This window comes from Ceratotherium simum, chromosome 12 (assembly GCF_057802395.1).
Source record: "Ceratotherium simum simum isolate JZ-2026a chromosome 12, ASM5780239v1, whole genome shotgun sequence".
Classification (NCBI taxonomy): Eukaryota; Metazoa; Chordata; class Mammalia; order Perissodactyla; family Rhinocerotidae; genus Ceratotherium; species Ceratotherium simum.
The window spans coordinates 29662867-29677954 of NC_141911.1; the positions used below are offsets into that span (position 1 = coordinate 29662867).

At 35.3% G+C, this 15088-nt stretch overlaps 1 protein-coding gene across 1 annotated transcript in view; it reads left to right on the forward strand.

Moving 5' to 3' along the window:
- Positions 1–13267, forward strand: part of PDGFC (platelet derived growth factor C) — a 209789-nt gene extending 196522 nt beyond the window's left edge. The window contains exons 4-6 of the mRNA XM_004420952.3: positions 1287–1494; positions 6127–6344; positions 11685–13267. Of these exons, the coding sequence (XP_004421009.1) occupies positions 1287–1494; positions 6127–6344; positions 11685–11801 (543 nt within the window). The 3' untranslated portion in view covers positions 11802–13267. The remainder of the gene's footprint in view (positions 1–1286; positions 1495–6126; positions 6345–11684) is intronic.
- The last annotated feature ends 1821 nt before the right edge of the window (positions 13268–15088 follow it).

The following is a 15088-nucleotide window of genomic DNA, read 5'->3' on the forward strand; positions in this document are numbered from 1 at the left end:
TGCAAAAAAAATAAAAAATAAAAATAAATAATGAAAAACTAAAAGTTAGCATTTGTTCATGTATTTATTTTGCCTATTTTGATTTCAGATCCACCACTCCCTACCCTTAGTCCACTTTAAAAATTGGGGGGAGGGATGTTCTTATTGCACTTTTATTGAAATTATTGTCTCATTTAGTTGCTTGCCATTTAAAATGATGTATTTTAATCCATTGCTCTATACGTGGGCATTTAGGTTGTTTTCAGTTTTTCTCTATTTCAGACAACACTGATGAGTATCATTGAAGATATTTTTATGTGCACAAAAAAAAATAAAAAGATATAAACTTCAAAAGTGAATTACAGGATATGGAACATATAAATCTTCAACTCTAGCATCCTGTGTACATCAGTTACATCAATTAAAGTGATTGTACCAGTTTACATTCCTGCAGGCAGAGCAGAGAAATTCCAATTTATCCACATCCTTGGCAGTCCTTTCTTTTAAATGCTTGCCAATCTCATGTATGTGAAATAGTATCTCTTTTTTGTATGCGAGATAATATCTCACTTTGTTTTGCGTTTATCTGATAGCTAATGAATTTTAGCATGTTTTTATATGCCTATTGGCCATTCAAGCTTCTTATCTGGAATTTGCCCATTTTCCATTGTGTCGTTTGTCTTTTTTTGTTGACTCTGGATACCTGACCAAAGTTATATAGTTTGCCAGGGTGTTCTCCCAGTGCCTGTCTTTTAATCCTGTTAATTAACAAAAATTGTAGGCGAATTTATCAAAGGTATCTTTTATGGTTTGGTTGCTTTCTCTCTTGATTAACAAGTTCTTCTCCAGTGTCAAAGGTTTTTCACTTATATTTTGTTCTAATTCTTTGTGGGTTTATTATTTTACCTTAAATTTTTAATTTGTCTGACAGCCATTTGCATAACTACCAGGTGATTTTCCAGATTGAGGAAAACAAAAGAAAAATTTGGTAAACTGTGTTATAATTTCCATTTTAAGTCCATAATTGAACCATGGAAACATTTTGTTTTTTTATTTAAGCAACAGATATCCACATTCACCATAGTTTGTGGTAATGAAAGTTAATGTCTTTCGCATTGACTGCCCAGAAAATCTATCAGAGTTCATCTACATGAAGTCTTTGCAAAGTAATTACTTCTAACTTGGGTTGAATACAGTTTCACTTCCCATGTGTTTTCAGCCTTGGTCTACCTAGCTTCGTGCCTAAGTCCAGAAGGAATACATTGTCATTTTTAAAACAGTTAACATAGGATTCGTTTTACTTTCAGCAATTCACAGAAGCTGTGAGTCCTTCAGTGTTACCCCCTTCAGCTTTGCCACTGGACCTGCTTAATAACGCGGTCACTGCCTTTAGTACCTTGGAAGATCTTATTCGGTATCTTGAACCAGATAGATGGCAGTTGGACTTAGAAGATCTGTATAGGCCAACTTGGCAACTTCTTGGCAAGGCTTTTGTTTTTGGAAGAAAATCCAGAGGTAAGCTCTCTCTTCAGATTAGAACCTCATTTAATTTCTTAGCAGCTAGTGTTTCAGATTCTTCTGCCATATCTTCTAATGAGTCAAGTTTAAAATTCTTCAGTGATATATTAAATAATCCATTTACATAACATTTGAGCATATTTACGTATTAAATAAGAATACATACAAAAGGAGGCACTTAATTATAACTCATTGGGTCTGGAAGATTAAAAGAGAGACTTTTGCTGAAAATTCATATCATTTCTTTAATTTAAAAATATCATTCTGATGAAGTCCACTATTACATTTCACAGGAATCATAGCTTATTCAAACCTAATATTTGGGGTATATTGATTTAGAGATTCAAGAGAGATTATTATAGCTCCTAATCCAGAGTTGGGGCTAGAAAAGGGGGAAGCTCTATCAAAATCATTATCTACCTTGTCCCCATGGGTCGGGATTATATCAATTTTCATTTCTTAAGCCTAGAAACTTTTCTAAATAATATGGAAATAATGACTCACCATAAAATAGAACTAGTAGTTTTCAAGATAGGATTCATAGCAAGAAAGTAATGACCTAAAGGAACCCAAAACATGATAATTTTTCTCTATATAAATTTGCTTCTGAAATAATCACTTTTGACAGGGAGCATATCTCCCTTCAAGAGTGAGAGTGTTGATAATTAAACTTAATTCCACGTGGTTAAGAAATTGGAAACAATGTTAACTGAGTTTGCTCCAAGGTTAGCTAATTTTCCTAGTAACATTCGAATTGAAAAGCATCCATATCAGACACATGAAAATGTAATAGAAATGACTGGATAATTATAATGCACTCAAAAAATCTGCTTCAGTCTGTCAGAAACGTTGAAATCTACCCAGGGTCACTTTAGAGAATGGAATGACAGTGTGGAGAATTTATATAGAAGAAACAATGTTTAGTTAATTTGAGCAATTCACAAGGGCAGATTGCACCAGACTCGTTCTTCTAAATCTTGTCAGAAAGAAACCCGATTCTTGCCCTTTCCTGCTAAGAGTTGCAGCCCTGTAGCCCGTTTGGATCAGAAGCTTTAATCTCAGCAGGTCATGTTCAGACTTCCCCAACCACGGTATTTTGCTCTGCCAACAGTCGTGGTTTCCTTTCAGCAATATTTGAAATCAGTGTTCAAATACATGGGTAGTGGAATCTTGTCCAGATGCTGAAAGCTGTTACATATTTATAAGATTTGATCTTGATGAATAACTTGATGAATAACTTATGAACAACACTTCCCTTCCCTCCCATTTAGGAACAGGAAGATGAAGATCTGCAAGGCTAGCTGAAATACCCATGAATAAAGCCTTTGTTAGCAAATTTGAAGTAGATTATCATGTTGATCTGTAAGAAACAGGGGGAGTAAACCAGGTTCTAAACTCAGATCTTGTTTTTTGGCGGCTGATCTCAGGATTCCAGCCTAAAAATCTCCCTTCTAGCCATGCTTTTATGCCTGTACCTCTCCACATGGTGCTCAATGAAGATTTGGCCAGCGGCTGGCATGTATTTAAAAGCATCCAGCACTGAACCAGATCTTTCAAATATTCATTTAGCACTTTCCAAATTGAAGCCCTTTGCAGTTAGCCAAAACTATTAACTTTTTAAGCATACAGTAAGTGTGAGAAAAGCAGTGTATATTTTTAGAACTTTACATAAACTAAAATGCAGGTGTGGGATAACATCTATATAGACAAAAGCAGCTCCCCTCCCAAGAGTCTTTCTACAAAGGAACGAGGAGTAAAACATTTAAAAGCTTCTAGTTAGACATCGAAATAGATTTTCCACAGAATAAACATATCACAGTGTTACCACATTCATCTTAGAAAGACCACCCTCAGATTGCGTTATAGTAATGGAATAACCTTGGGCTGAATATCTTAAAAGAATGAACAATTAACAAAGTAAAATGTTACCAGAATTTTTTTTGGTTAGTGTTATCCTTTTTAGTAAAACTTGCAATATTGATGAATCTGAACAAAAAAATTTGTATTAGAAATAACAACTTTCATTGGTAACATGCTCAAAATCATCCTTCAGCAAGATAAATTAATGCATGTATTGTATCAGAAAGTAGTTATGAAAAGGAAATAAAGAATCTGAAGGCTGAATTTTACTTTACAAATATTTTGCAGAGGGAAGCTTCCATAATATTATAGTTAAGTTATAAAAAAATGTGTTGGGACATAATCTTTCATCTCTCTCTCTTTTTTTTGCCTAGAAGTTGCGCACAATGTTTGGACAATTTATGACACGAAGTTATAGTTACATGACTTATTTTAATGAAGCTTAGATGAGGTTGAAGCCTTAGAAGTAGGAATTGTAAATTTCAAATAATGTATACCAAATTTAAAATCCTTAATTGTATTTTTAGTCTAGTGTGGACTGCATTAATGTTTTTCTGTTTTTTTATTTTTCCTTTCTTCTCCTGGTTCAAGTTTTTCGTTCATACCTTACTACTGCAGAAAAAATACCATATTTTGCAAGTCAGTCTTAACTAGTACTTAAAAAGGGCTTTTGACTTTTGTGTCAAACATGATAAATGAGTGGAAGCTAAGTTGAAAGTGTGTTTAAATTTTCACATTGTAGCAGGTATCATAACTTAGTTCACTTGGGAAATCTATCTAACCTTTTATTGTGGTTAACTAAACATTTTAAAGAGAACATATACAGTCTCATTTTCTTGTTTCATGAAATAGTGTGTTTAAAACTATTTGAGGTAGATGAATATCCTTTGAAAGCTAAGAGCTTCATTCACATTCTAAAGAAGTATAAATCTTAAATAAGCGTTGAAAATTTTGGCAACCAGCTTGTGTATGTGTGTGCATGTTTTAGGTTTTCTCCTTCTCTGCCCAGATATGTAACATCTAGAGAAAATATTCAGATGAGTTCATATATAGCTTTAACAAGGAAAGAGCAATATGTACATATACTATTAGTTCAGCAAAATTAAATCAGGTAAAATATATGACATCATTTAACCTAATTATCTCATTAATTTTACTAGAGATAAATTGGTCTTTTATTGCACTCAAAAGAATGAACTCATTTTCCCTTAAATATTTAAAAGCTTTCCTTTCACAAGATTATTTTTCAGATGAAAAGGAGCTCTTTAAATGCTCAAATAAAACAGTGATTTTCTATTGAGTTGGAAGAAATAATTTTTACCAGAATCAGATGTTGAAATAAACCTATTGAATTAGCATTTCCTTGGTGTATCTCTGTACTTGACCAAGGTTTTAGTCAACCATATACTTTACATGTGCTTATAATTTACAATTGCATATACATAATTTATCATATATTTCTTGAAAATACTTACTTTGACTCCCTTTGACATTTTAGAAAAACTTGATCACATATACAAGAAAAACATAGCCAAGAAAATAAGCATTTCATTCTTAATTACCTTGTCATTTTAAAACTGTTAAAAAATATTGGCACTTATTTTTTTAAAACTAGATTACATAGTGATTAATATTATTTGAATCCATCTTTAACCAGAATATATTTTTTCTTTTCTTTTAATTCTTGTTTATAATGTTTCTAATATTAGTGAAAAGATATTTAACCAGATTTATTATATTTTAGATAATATTTCTAAATTTTAATAAAACCTTTACTTTTGAAGAAAAAAAGCTCTGATGAATTATATGTTATTCAGCATACTTAACTACTGTTCGTATGGTATATATAAATGAATATTAAACATGATATGTTATTTTGATATAATTTAACGGAGGCAATATCATTTTGTAGTTAAAAACAATGGTTCTTTGAGAATTCACTTGCAACAATCTGATGAAAGGATATTTTGTTTGGTCTTCACAAGTAGGTATTCTTTTAAAAAATAAAGCACAACATAGTTAACCAACTTGCTAAAAGAATAGAGACAATAGTTATAAATTAGACATTTCTTCTAACCTATAGAAGGAGAAGAATAGAAATCTTAAGGAGTCTAGTTAAACTAAATTTTAAAGACCATAAATTACTCAATGCACCAAAAGCAGTGCTTTCCAACAACTTCTGCTCTTTTAAAATGTATCATTTTTTTCACTCTTGGTCCCCTCAGCTGTCTTCAAAAAGTCGTTTTCTTCATTCTCTTTTTACATTTTATAATTCTTATTGCCAGGAAGATTGTAGAACATTCTGTCAACAAGTTTCTGTAAATTGTTCTTCATTAATTGCATGAGCTTGCAATCCTTTTAAAACTTGCATTTGTTTTTTAGTCAAAGCATTCTTCGTCTCACATTCTATTCTTCCCTCCAATGCTCTCCTTGTTTACTTTTTTCCTAAGGTTAAAAGGTGTAGCCCTCGTCTTCTCTCTAAAGTTTCCTGTTTATAGCTCTCAACTGTTTTGTTGGCTCTGTTCTTCTTATTGCACAATGGCATCTCTTTATTGGTCACTAAGTCATAATGAAGCTTTGTTTACTACAAAATACAAAGTCCAACTTGCAAGCTGCATAGCCTTAAAACCTAGTCAAAATAAGAAGGGATATTGTGAGGGTTATTCTTCATGTAATTGCTAGATTTCTTTATGAGAAGAGTTTAATGAAATACATCCAGGCTCAAAGCATGAACATCTCTTTTCCTTTGCTTTCTTTTGTGCCATGTAGTGGTGGATCTGAACCTTCTAAAAGAGGAGGTAAGATTATACAGCTGCACACCTCGTAACTTCTCGGTGTCCATAAGGGAAGAACTAAAGAGAACCGATACCATTTTCTGGCCAGGTTGTCTCCTGGTGAAACGCTGTGGTGGGAACTGTGCCTGTTGTCTCCACAACTGCAATGAGTGTCAGTGTGTCCCCAGCAAAGTTACTAAAAAATATCACGAGGTAGGTATATCATTTTCGTTTTGGGTTCCTTTCGGGTTCTTTTTTAGGTGTTTTGTGTTGAAAAAAATAATAAAACAATGTACCTGAAATGGATTTTTGTTTGGAAAGGAGATGTAGCATTCATGGGGAAAAAAAGGTTCTTGAAATAGTTCATTTTTTTAAATTAGGACATTTAATTCAAAAACTCAGGCATTAAGGATTTGGAAAGCTTATCCTCTGATGGTACTGTCCTCTGATAGTACATCATGGGTGGTCACTGAAGTTTTTATCTCTCATACAAAAAAGAAAATGTGTTCTTCTATGGGGAAAAAAAATAAGTGAAACTTTTCAACTTTTCGGATTATGAAGGGAAAATATTTTAAAGACAAACTTGGAGGTAAATTGTTGTCTATTTTGGAGAAAGGAGACCTTTATATTTATTTTTTCATTTGGGGCAATTTGGGTACATAAATCCCAAGACATATTCATAATTATACCAATCTTCCTATTCATAATGCCCCAAATAACATGTTAAACTTTTTTATGGATTCTTCATCCTTTTATCTCTATGCTATGGAATTAAGGAAAATATAATATTAAATGTTAGTAATTATTGTCTTTCAGAGCCTTGGGAACCTTAGAATTTATACACTTGAAATTTTCATTAGTTCTGGAATATTCCTAATTATATCCCATCTTCTCTCCAACAGCTGCATGTAGTATTCATACTTCAGGAAGCAATCCCTTCTTGAGGAGTCAACTTTAATTTTTATACCACGTTTACATTATACCAAGCCAAAAACTGCCCTCTGACTTCATTTCAATATGATCTCATTTCATTATTTTTTATTTTTTCCACTAAATTAAAGAATAATGTGGAATAAATATCTGCTTAATAAATAAAATGTTTTCCTGTTCATGAAGACATCAGTGAAACCCTTGTCTGTTAGGTAATCTAAGCATGCACAGTGTCATAAATTGCATTTCTGGTTGGTTGTCCTCTCCTTCACCAGTATTGTATTGACAGCTGATAAAGTGGGGAAAAAGACACTGGATTCCAGAAGACAAGGGATTCTGTTTACATCCTAGATCTACCATCAGCAGGATACTTAACCTCTGTACAATATGATAATCTCTCAGGTTTTTCCTGGCTGTGGTATTCCATGACAGTTACTAGATTGCAATGTTTAGAAGGTAACATCCAAAACTGGCAGTCTGTGATTAAAAATAGGACTATTTACTGCCATTACTTGTGTTCTACTTTCATTTCTACACCACATGCTTCTGAAGATCCTCCTGCTGGGAACAGTCTCCACTCCAGTTTCAGGAAGTAGATAATCATGAGCTTGGCGGCTCAAGGAGCCCCAGCCAGGCTGTGCCCAGCAGCCAGCCTTATTGCTACTCCGTCAGCAGGGAATCTAGTCAAGGAAAAACCCTCAATATAGTAGTTCTAAAACAGATTAAAATTAAAATGCCTAATATCGGGCCAGCCAGGTGGCACAGTGGTTAAGTGCGGGCACTCCACTGCAGCGGCCTGGGGTTCGTAGGTTCGGATCCCTGGTGCACACCGATGCACCCCTTGACAAGCCATGCTGTGGCGGCATCCCTTATAAAGTGGAGGAAGATGGGCACAGATGTTAGCCCAGGGCCAATCTTCCTCAGCAAAAACAGAGGAGGATTGACATCGGATGTTAGCTCAGGGCTGATCTTCCTCACAAAAAAAAAAAAATGCCTAATATCTAGGCAGATATTAGAGTTGATTGGCATAATATAAAAGGATATCATGAGAATAGGAATGAAACTAGGGTGATCTTTTCCCACCTAAAATCATTCAATTTTGAACTTTCTAAAGCAGGTCCTAACTAAACAAAGTGTATTTGGGGACCTGATTTAGCTAACAAGTCTTGAGTTTATAACCACCCTTCTAAGAGCTATAAAATCCAGAGTAGTTTTATTAGCTTTTTTAAACAAGCTTATCAGATGCTGAATCAATATCATACTTTTGGTCAGCTAAATCTGTCCTCAGGTCAAGCATATCCTCCTCCATCCTGTACTTGTAACTTTCTTTTCAAATAACATTAGATTTAGGGTTATCCGGAAAGTTGCCACAGAGTATGCAATATCTGTTTTAAAGTCTCAGATAAAACTCTTGTGTAGGGAAAGGCCAGGGGCAGTACTTACAGATTCACTGGCCTTCTTCCAGCATGACATTAATCCATTATTCTCCAGTCTTTGGGTGAGGTTGATAATATATACATTATTTATTTATATATATATATTCACACACACATACAACTATGGATGTTTATCTAATTATATGACCATCTAGTGCAAGTTTCCCACAAATATCTGTAAAGTATGGGTGTGTAGAAATGTAACTGTATGGTCACCTACTCCACATTTCTCACAAATATCTCCATAATAGTCATGTCTTAATTTTTTAAATTGTTTTATGAGAATCATTAATTTTTCTGTGATAGTCTTTTTATTAACAATCAAATTACCCTATACAAAAGGATTATTTGTTTGGTGTAATTCATAATTCCTGAAGCCTAAATTTTTCTCAGTCCTATATTTTGGAAAAAAGTTCTGAGTCTAGTACTACTTCTAAATAAATGAAACTATTTTTTTAAAATAGTTCTAAAATCATTGCCGTTGAATACCATTAATCTGGATCTAGATACTTAACTCATTTAAAGTGAAGCCCATCTTGGGCTTTGATTCTTTTCGATGACCATTGTTCCAGTATTCAGTTTGAAGATTATTCCACCTCATGGAGAAGGCAGAAACAAAGATAGAACTTAGAAATTCTAAATTTTCTTTCCATCTATATCAATTATACCAGCTTCCCTAAATGTTAAGCTGAATTATATTCATCGTGTCACTACAAATAAAACTGAATTATTCCCTCGTTTGCTTTTGTGTGTGTGTGTGTGTGTGTGTGTGTGTGTGTGTGTGTGTGTGTGTGTGTGAGGAAGATCAGCCCTGAGCTAACATCTGTCGCCAATCCTCCTCTTTTTGCTGAGGAAGACTGGCCCTGGGCTAACATCTCTGCCCATCTTCCTCCACTTTGTATGGGACGCCGCCACAGCATGGCTTGACAAGCAGTGCGTCAGTGTGCGCCCGGGGTCCAAACCCCCGGGCCGCCGCAGCAGAGCGTCTGCACTTAACCACTACACCACCGGGCCTGACCCTTTCGGATTTTTTTTAGCATTTTCATTGAGTTTGGTCAACCTTTGTGGGGGGGGGTGCTTTTATTTGGTGAGTGCCTCTTGACGTAAGCACTGCTAGAGGAAGGAAGAATTGTAGGATTGTAGACTGGCATGACTGACTGTTAGGACTACATATGGTGGCCTCTGTAACCTTTACCTTTTATAGTAATTTTTGTCCCTTACCAACTGGGAAAATGTGTACAAGTGGAGATAAGAATTAAAGACATTGGCTATGCCAGTATTGCAGTTTATCTATCCACCCAACCTCATTCCAGAAACTATTTGTAACAAAGTGTCTTGAGTAGTTAGTTTTGATGCCACCTTAAGTTGTTCAAAAACAGTAAGTCAGTACTGACACATAAGATAATATTCAATCGTCATTGGGTTAAGTTTCACATTATAATTACATAGTCTTAGTAATTTTTATTCTACATTGTGAAATGTAATAGAAAATCTACTTTAAAAGTTTACTATTTTTCATAGTTATGACAAAACTTGGCAGTTTATGTCTCTAGGAAGAAAGTTACTAAATAAATAGAATGTATGACTAGTAATGTTCTGAGTCTCTGTAAAATTATTATCTATCACTCTAACTTTAAGAATTCATATTTGGCCAAAGTACATATACTGACTCTGTCACTTATTCTTTCTAAGCTTCTATTCACTCATGTGTAAAATAAGGGTAACAACTGTAAATTACTTCATAGAATTCTTGTAAGTTAAAGTATATAAAAACATTATTATAGTGCTTGGCACCCAGTAAGCATTCAAAAAATATTAGCTAATTAACCTTTGATATGACCACATCCTCTAAGTGAGGTACACATTCTCTATTTTTCTTTTTTAAATCTTCAAATAGAGCAGTCATAAGACTTGACTTGTGCCTTTTTGGATTAATGAAAATTTCCAGGAATGATATCTTTTAGAAGTTGCTCTGTGAAGTTATCTGCGTCATACCCAGAGAGAAGAGAAACTAGACGACTTCACATTATGTGCTCTGGCCTTTGTTCATAATACAAACAAATATAATTTCTGAAACTTTATCATTTCTATTATAAGAAATAAAATGGGGGCCGGCCCCGTGGTGTAGCAGTTAAGTGCACGCACTCCGCTGCTGGTGGCCCGGGGTTCGGATCCCGGGCGTGAACCGATGCACTGCTTGTCAAGCCATGCTGTGCTGGCGTTCCACATAAAGTGGAGGAAGATGGGCACGGATGTTAGCCCAGGGCCAGTCTTCCTCAGCAAAAAAAAAAGGAGGATTGGCATGGATGTTAGCTCAGGACTGATCTTCCTCACCAATGTGTAATACACATTGAATAGGTAGTTCTTATCAAATGCTTCAGATAATCTTTAATAGAATACATAGCTATGTCCTTTTGTCACAGTGTTAAAAGGAAATATGTGTAGTATTTAGTAGTATCAGTGTCTGTTTTGCTACGTTTTTATTAAAAATCTCAACAATTCAAGCTGCAAATGGCTTCATTTAATGGAGACAGTGTTGTTATTATTCCCAAACCTCCGTATACTGCACAGTAGGATCCAGCTGCAGAAAGTTAGCTGTGACGGAGGCTGATGTCTATGAAGTACATCTAATCCATCTCATCAAGTTTATAGAGGACTTGAAGTGTGGCCAAGAAAATTGATGAGTGGCATAATGGAGCAGACTCAGCTGTGGAGTGGTCATGCTTCTTTTCACAGTATTGCAGTCCTTGTGTGCATTTTGCTTCAAGTATAAATATTGTTAAGTGTGTGAATAAATGAATGAGTGAAAGGAAGCAACAGACGGAAAAACAAATTGTGCAGTAGTGGTTCCAAAGTACTTAATCAAGGTGTAATTCTCTCATATCATTAGAGGAGCAAAATAAAGAGTAGATAGTGAGTCTGTCAATTTAAGGACTTTTATTTATTCTGAGGCAGCATCTTTCCAAGTTGTTAGCAGTAAAATGTCCTTTCTTTCATGAAATGATGATCATTTATGATTTTCTTGAGGGATGGGGGAATGTGTGCATACTGCCTTCACTAGGAAGAAATTACAATTTACAAATCTTTGTTGGGCCCAAGACTCTTTTCTGAAATTTTACTTGTCCATGAAATCGAAAGTTACAGACATTGGCTGATATTAAAAGTGGCTTACATTGTTCCCTTTCAGGTCCTTCAGTTGAGACCAAAGAATGGTGTCAGGGGATTGCATAAATCTCTCACCGACGTGGCCCTGGAGCACCATGAGGAGTGTGACTGTGTGTGCAGAGGGAACTCTGGAGGATAACTGCTTCACCACGCGCAGCCCTCTCCCAGAGCAGTACAGCTCAGTGGCTGATCCTGTTGTAGAACTTACGCATTATCTTCATCCATAATCTCAGTTGTTTGCTTCAGGGACCTTTCATCTTCAGGATTTACAGTGTGTTCTAAGAGGAGACACCAAACGTAATTAGGAGTTGTGCAACAGCTCTTTTGAGAGGAGGCCCACATGACGGGAGAAAAAGGTCTTCGGTGGAAAAAAATGAAATGCTGTAGGTCACTAGCCAGTTACAGAGTTACCATGTGCTTCCTCAGCTAGCTGTGTTCTGTGTCTCAGTTGTCTTGATATGACTTAGGTTAATGTCAGTACAGGAAAAACTGTGCAAATGAGCACCTGATTCTGTTGCCTTGCTTAACTCTCAAGCTCCATGTTCTGGGCCTAAAATCACAGAAATCTGGAATTTTTTCCTTATACTCACATATATAAACCAGAGTGTTCTATGTTCTACAAACTTGGTTTTTAAAAAGGAACTATGTTGCTATGAATTAAACTTGTGTCATGCTGGTAGGAAAGACTGGATTTTCCATATTTCTTATTAAAATTTCTACCATTTAGAAGAAAAGAACTACATTCATGGTTTGGAAGAGACAAACCTGAAAAGAAGAGTGGCCTTATCTTCACTTTATCTATAAGTTGGTTTATTTGTTTTATTGTGTACATTTTTATATTCTCCTTTTGACATTATAACTGTTTGCTTTTCTAATCTTGTTAAATATATCTATTTTTACCAAAGGTATTTAATATTCTTTTTTATGACAACCTAGATCAACTATTTTTAGCTTGGTAAATTTTTCTAAACAGAATTGTTATAGCCAGAGGAACAAAGATGATATAAAATATTGTTGCTCTGACAAAAATACATGTATTTCATTCTCGTATGGTGCTAGAGTTTAGATTAATCTGCATTTTAAAACATTGAAGTGGGAAATCAATAGAATTTGGTAAGTTGCAAAGACTTTTGGAAAATAAATGATCATATTTTCCACTCCTGTTATTGGAGGTGCAAATAAAAAGCAACGTATGAAAGTAGGCGTTCAGATCTAGTCATTACTAACCCCTAACCCTTATTTTGGGAAATGTGAGCCTAGCTCAGAAGAACATAAAGCACCTTGAAAAAGAGACTTGACAGCTTCCTGACAAAGCGTACTCTGCTGTCCTGTAGGAACACATCCTATTTATTGTGATGTTCTGGTTTTATTACCTTTAAACTCTGTTCCATACACTTGTATAAATTCATGGATATTTTTATGTACAGAAGTTATATCCTTTAACCAATTCACTTATTGTACTCTTTGGCAATTGAAAAGAAAATCAGTAAAATACTTTGCTTGTAAAATGCTTAATATTGTGCCTAGGATATCTGGTGACTATTTGGATTAAAAATGTATTGAATCACCAAATAAAAGAACGCGGCTATTTTGGGGAGAAACTGAGTGTGTGTGTGCAAGAGTTGTCTTTTGAACTCCAAGAAAATGAAAGCGATACAGTTTTGTGTTACCATGATTTTCATGATTCAAAAGCCAATGGCGTTCGAAAGACAGGTAGAAATGTAGCATTTCTGTTGAGGCCTCTTGTCTCCAGTGCTTTGGGGCAGTCGTTGTCTTTTTCCCACTGGTCTCGATACTGACTTCTGGTAAATTAAATTGCAAATGACTTGGAAGTTACGATTTATGAAATGCTTAATGATAGCTTATATGGTAGCATGAAACTACGGGGAAAAAAACTAACTTTCCACTCATATCTTCACTTCCAATGGCAAATGCTAAATGGAGTGAGCATAAATTGATTTGGTGTATGGACTAACATATTTTACATAACACACTTCAAGGTGTGGATCCTCGATTTCAGACGTAGATTTCTTTTCAGGGCTGGTATCTTTAGCACTCTAATCCCTACCTTTCAACTTGCCAGTGATATCTAAGGCCCAGGGCCATGCTGTCTTCAGACTCCTGTTCTAGGTGATACCCCTTTTCAGTACTTTTCCTGGCAGTCCTACCGTGCACCCAACCACATGAGAAACAAATAAATAAAATGAACATGTATGTTACTGACTTACCTTTTCATCGTTTTGTCCCTACCCTGTAGAGGCCTACTAGACATAGCTTAACTGTCCTCCACTGAAAATGCTATGCAGTGTCTTCCTCTTAGCAATTTACAACTCTCATTAGCATAGTAAAGACTCTACTAAATCTTACAGTAAATAACCTGTGTAACTGTGTTTAATCCAGCATTTCCAACCCTTGAATGGAATGCCTTCTTTCCCTTTTATTTTTTTAATATTTATTTTTCATTTACTTATAAAATGTTGAAAGCCAAAAGAAATTACACTCTAAAGGCAGCTATCCCACACGCGGTTGCCAGTCCTTGCGTGGGAAGGGTGTGAGGCCTACCTGCTTTATACCTTCCCACTCATACATCTTGCAGTGCACTTTACTAAAAAGAATCAACCCATTAATGGCACATGTGACCATAATTTCTCAGAATTCCAGAAAGCATTGACTGTATTGACCACAAACTGTTTTGTATGTGTTATCTGTGATGCGTGCCTTTGTCCCAAGAGATGGACGGTTTGGCTGTGATTTTTATTAAAATAAAAGCACAAGACTTAATTGGCATGAGGCAGGCTTTCATGTCTGCATTTTTCATTTCTACATCTCTTTTCTACATTCCCTCCCTCAACTCATAATTCTTATATACACCTTGAAAAGGTACAAGGTAACATCCTGGCGTGATTTAGTTCTCCTCAGGGCATCACTCATCCAGGTACATTTACTTATGCTTGTGATTGGGTTTCAGGTAAGGCAGGAACTACGAATCTTACTTAGTATCGATTAATATAATACACTTGATATTATGTAATACCCTTATCACCAAAAGGATCCTCATATGTTAATCCATTTTAATTACATATTCTAAATGCATTTTAAAATTATAAATATCACTATCCTTTACATTTATACGAAGGACTAGGAAAATTGAAAGTGTAATAGATCACTTGCTTTACATCCTGTTCTCCCTTCACGCTTCCTATGTAATCAGTCAGCACATCCCATTAACTTTGCCTTTTCCCTCTCTTGTATTTGTGTCTACCTCTCCATTTCTGTAGCTGCTACTCTAATTTAGACCCCCATGTGTCACTACTGTTATGCAACACTCTCCTTTGTCTAGTCTTCCTGCCTCTAGTCCCACTCCTCTCTGATCCATCTTCCACACCACTAGCTGAAGGGTCCTTGGAACAAATCTGATTATGTCAC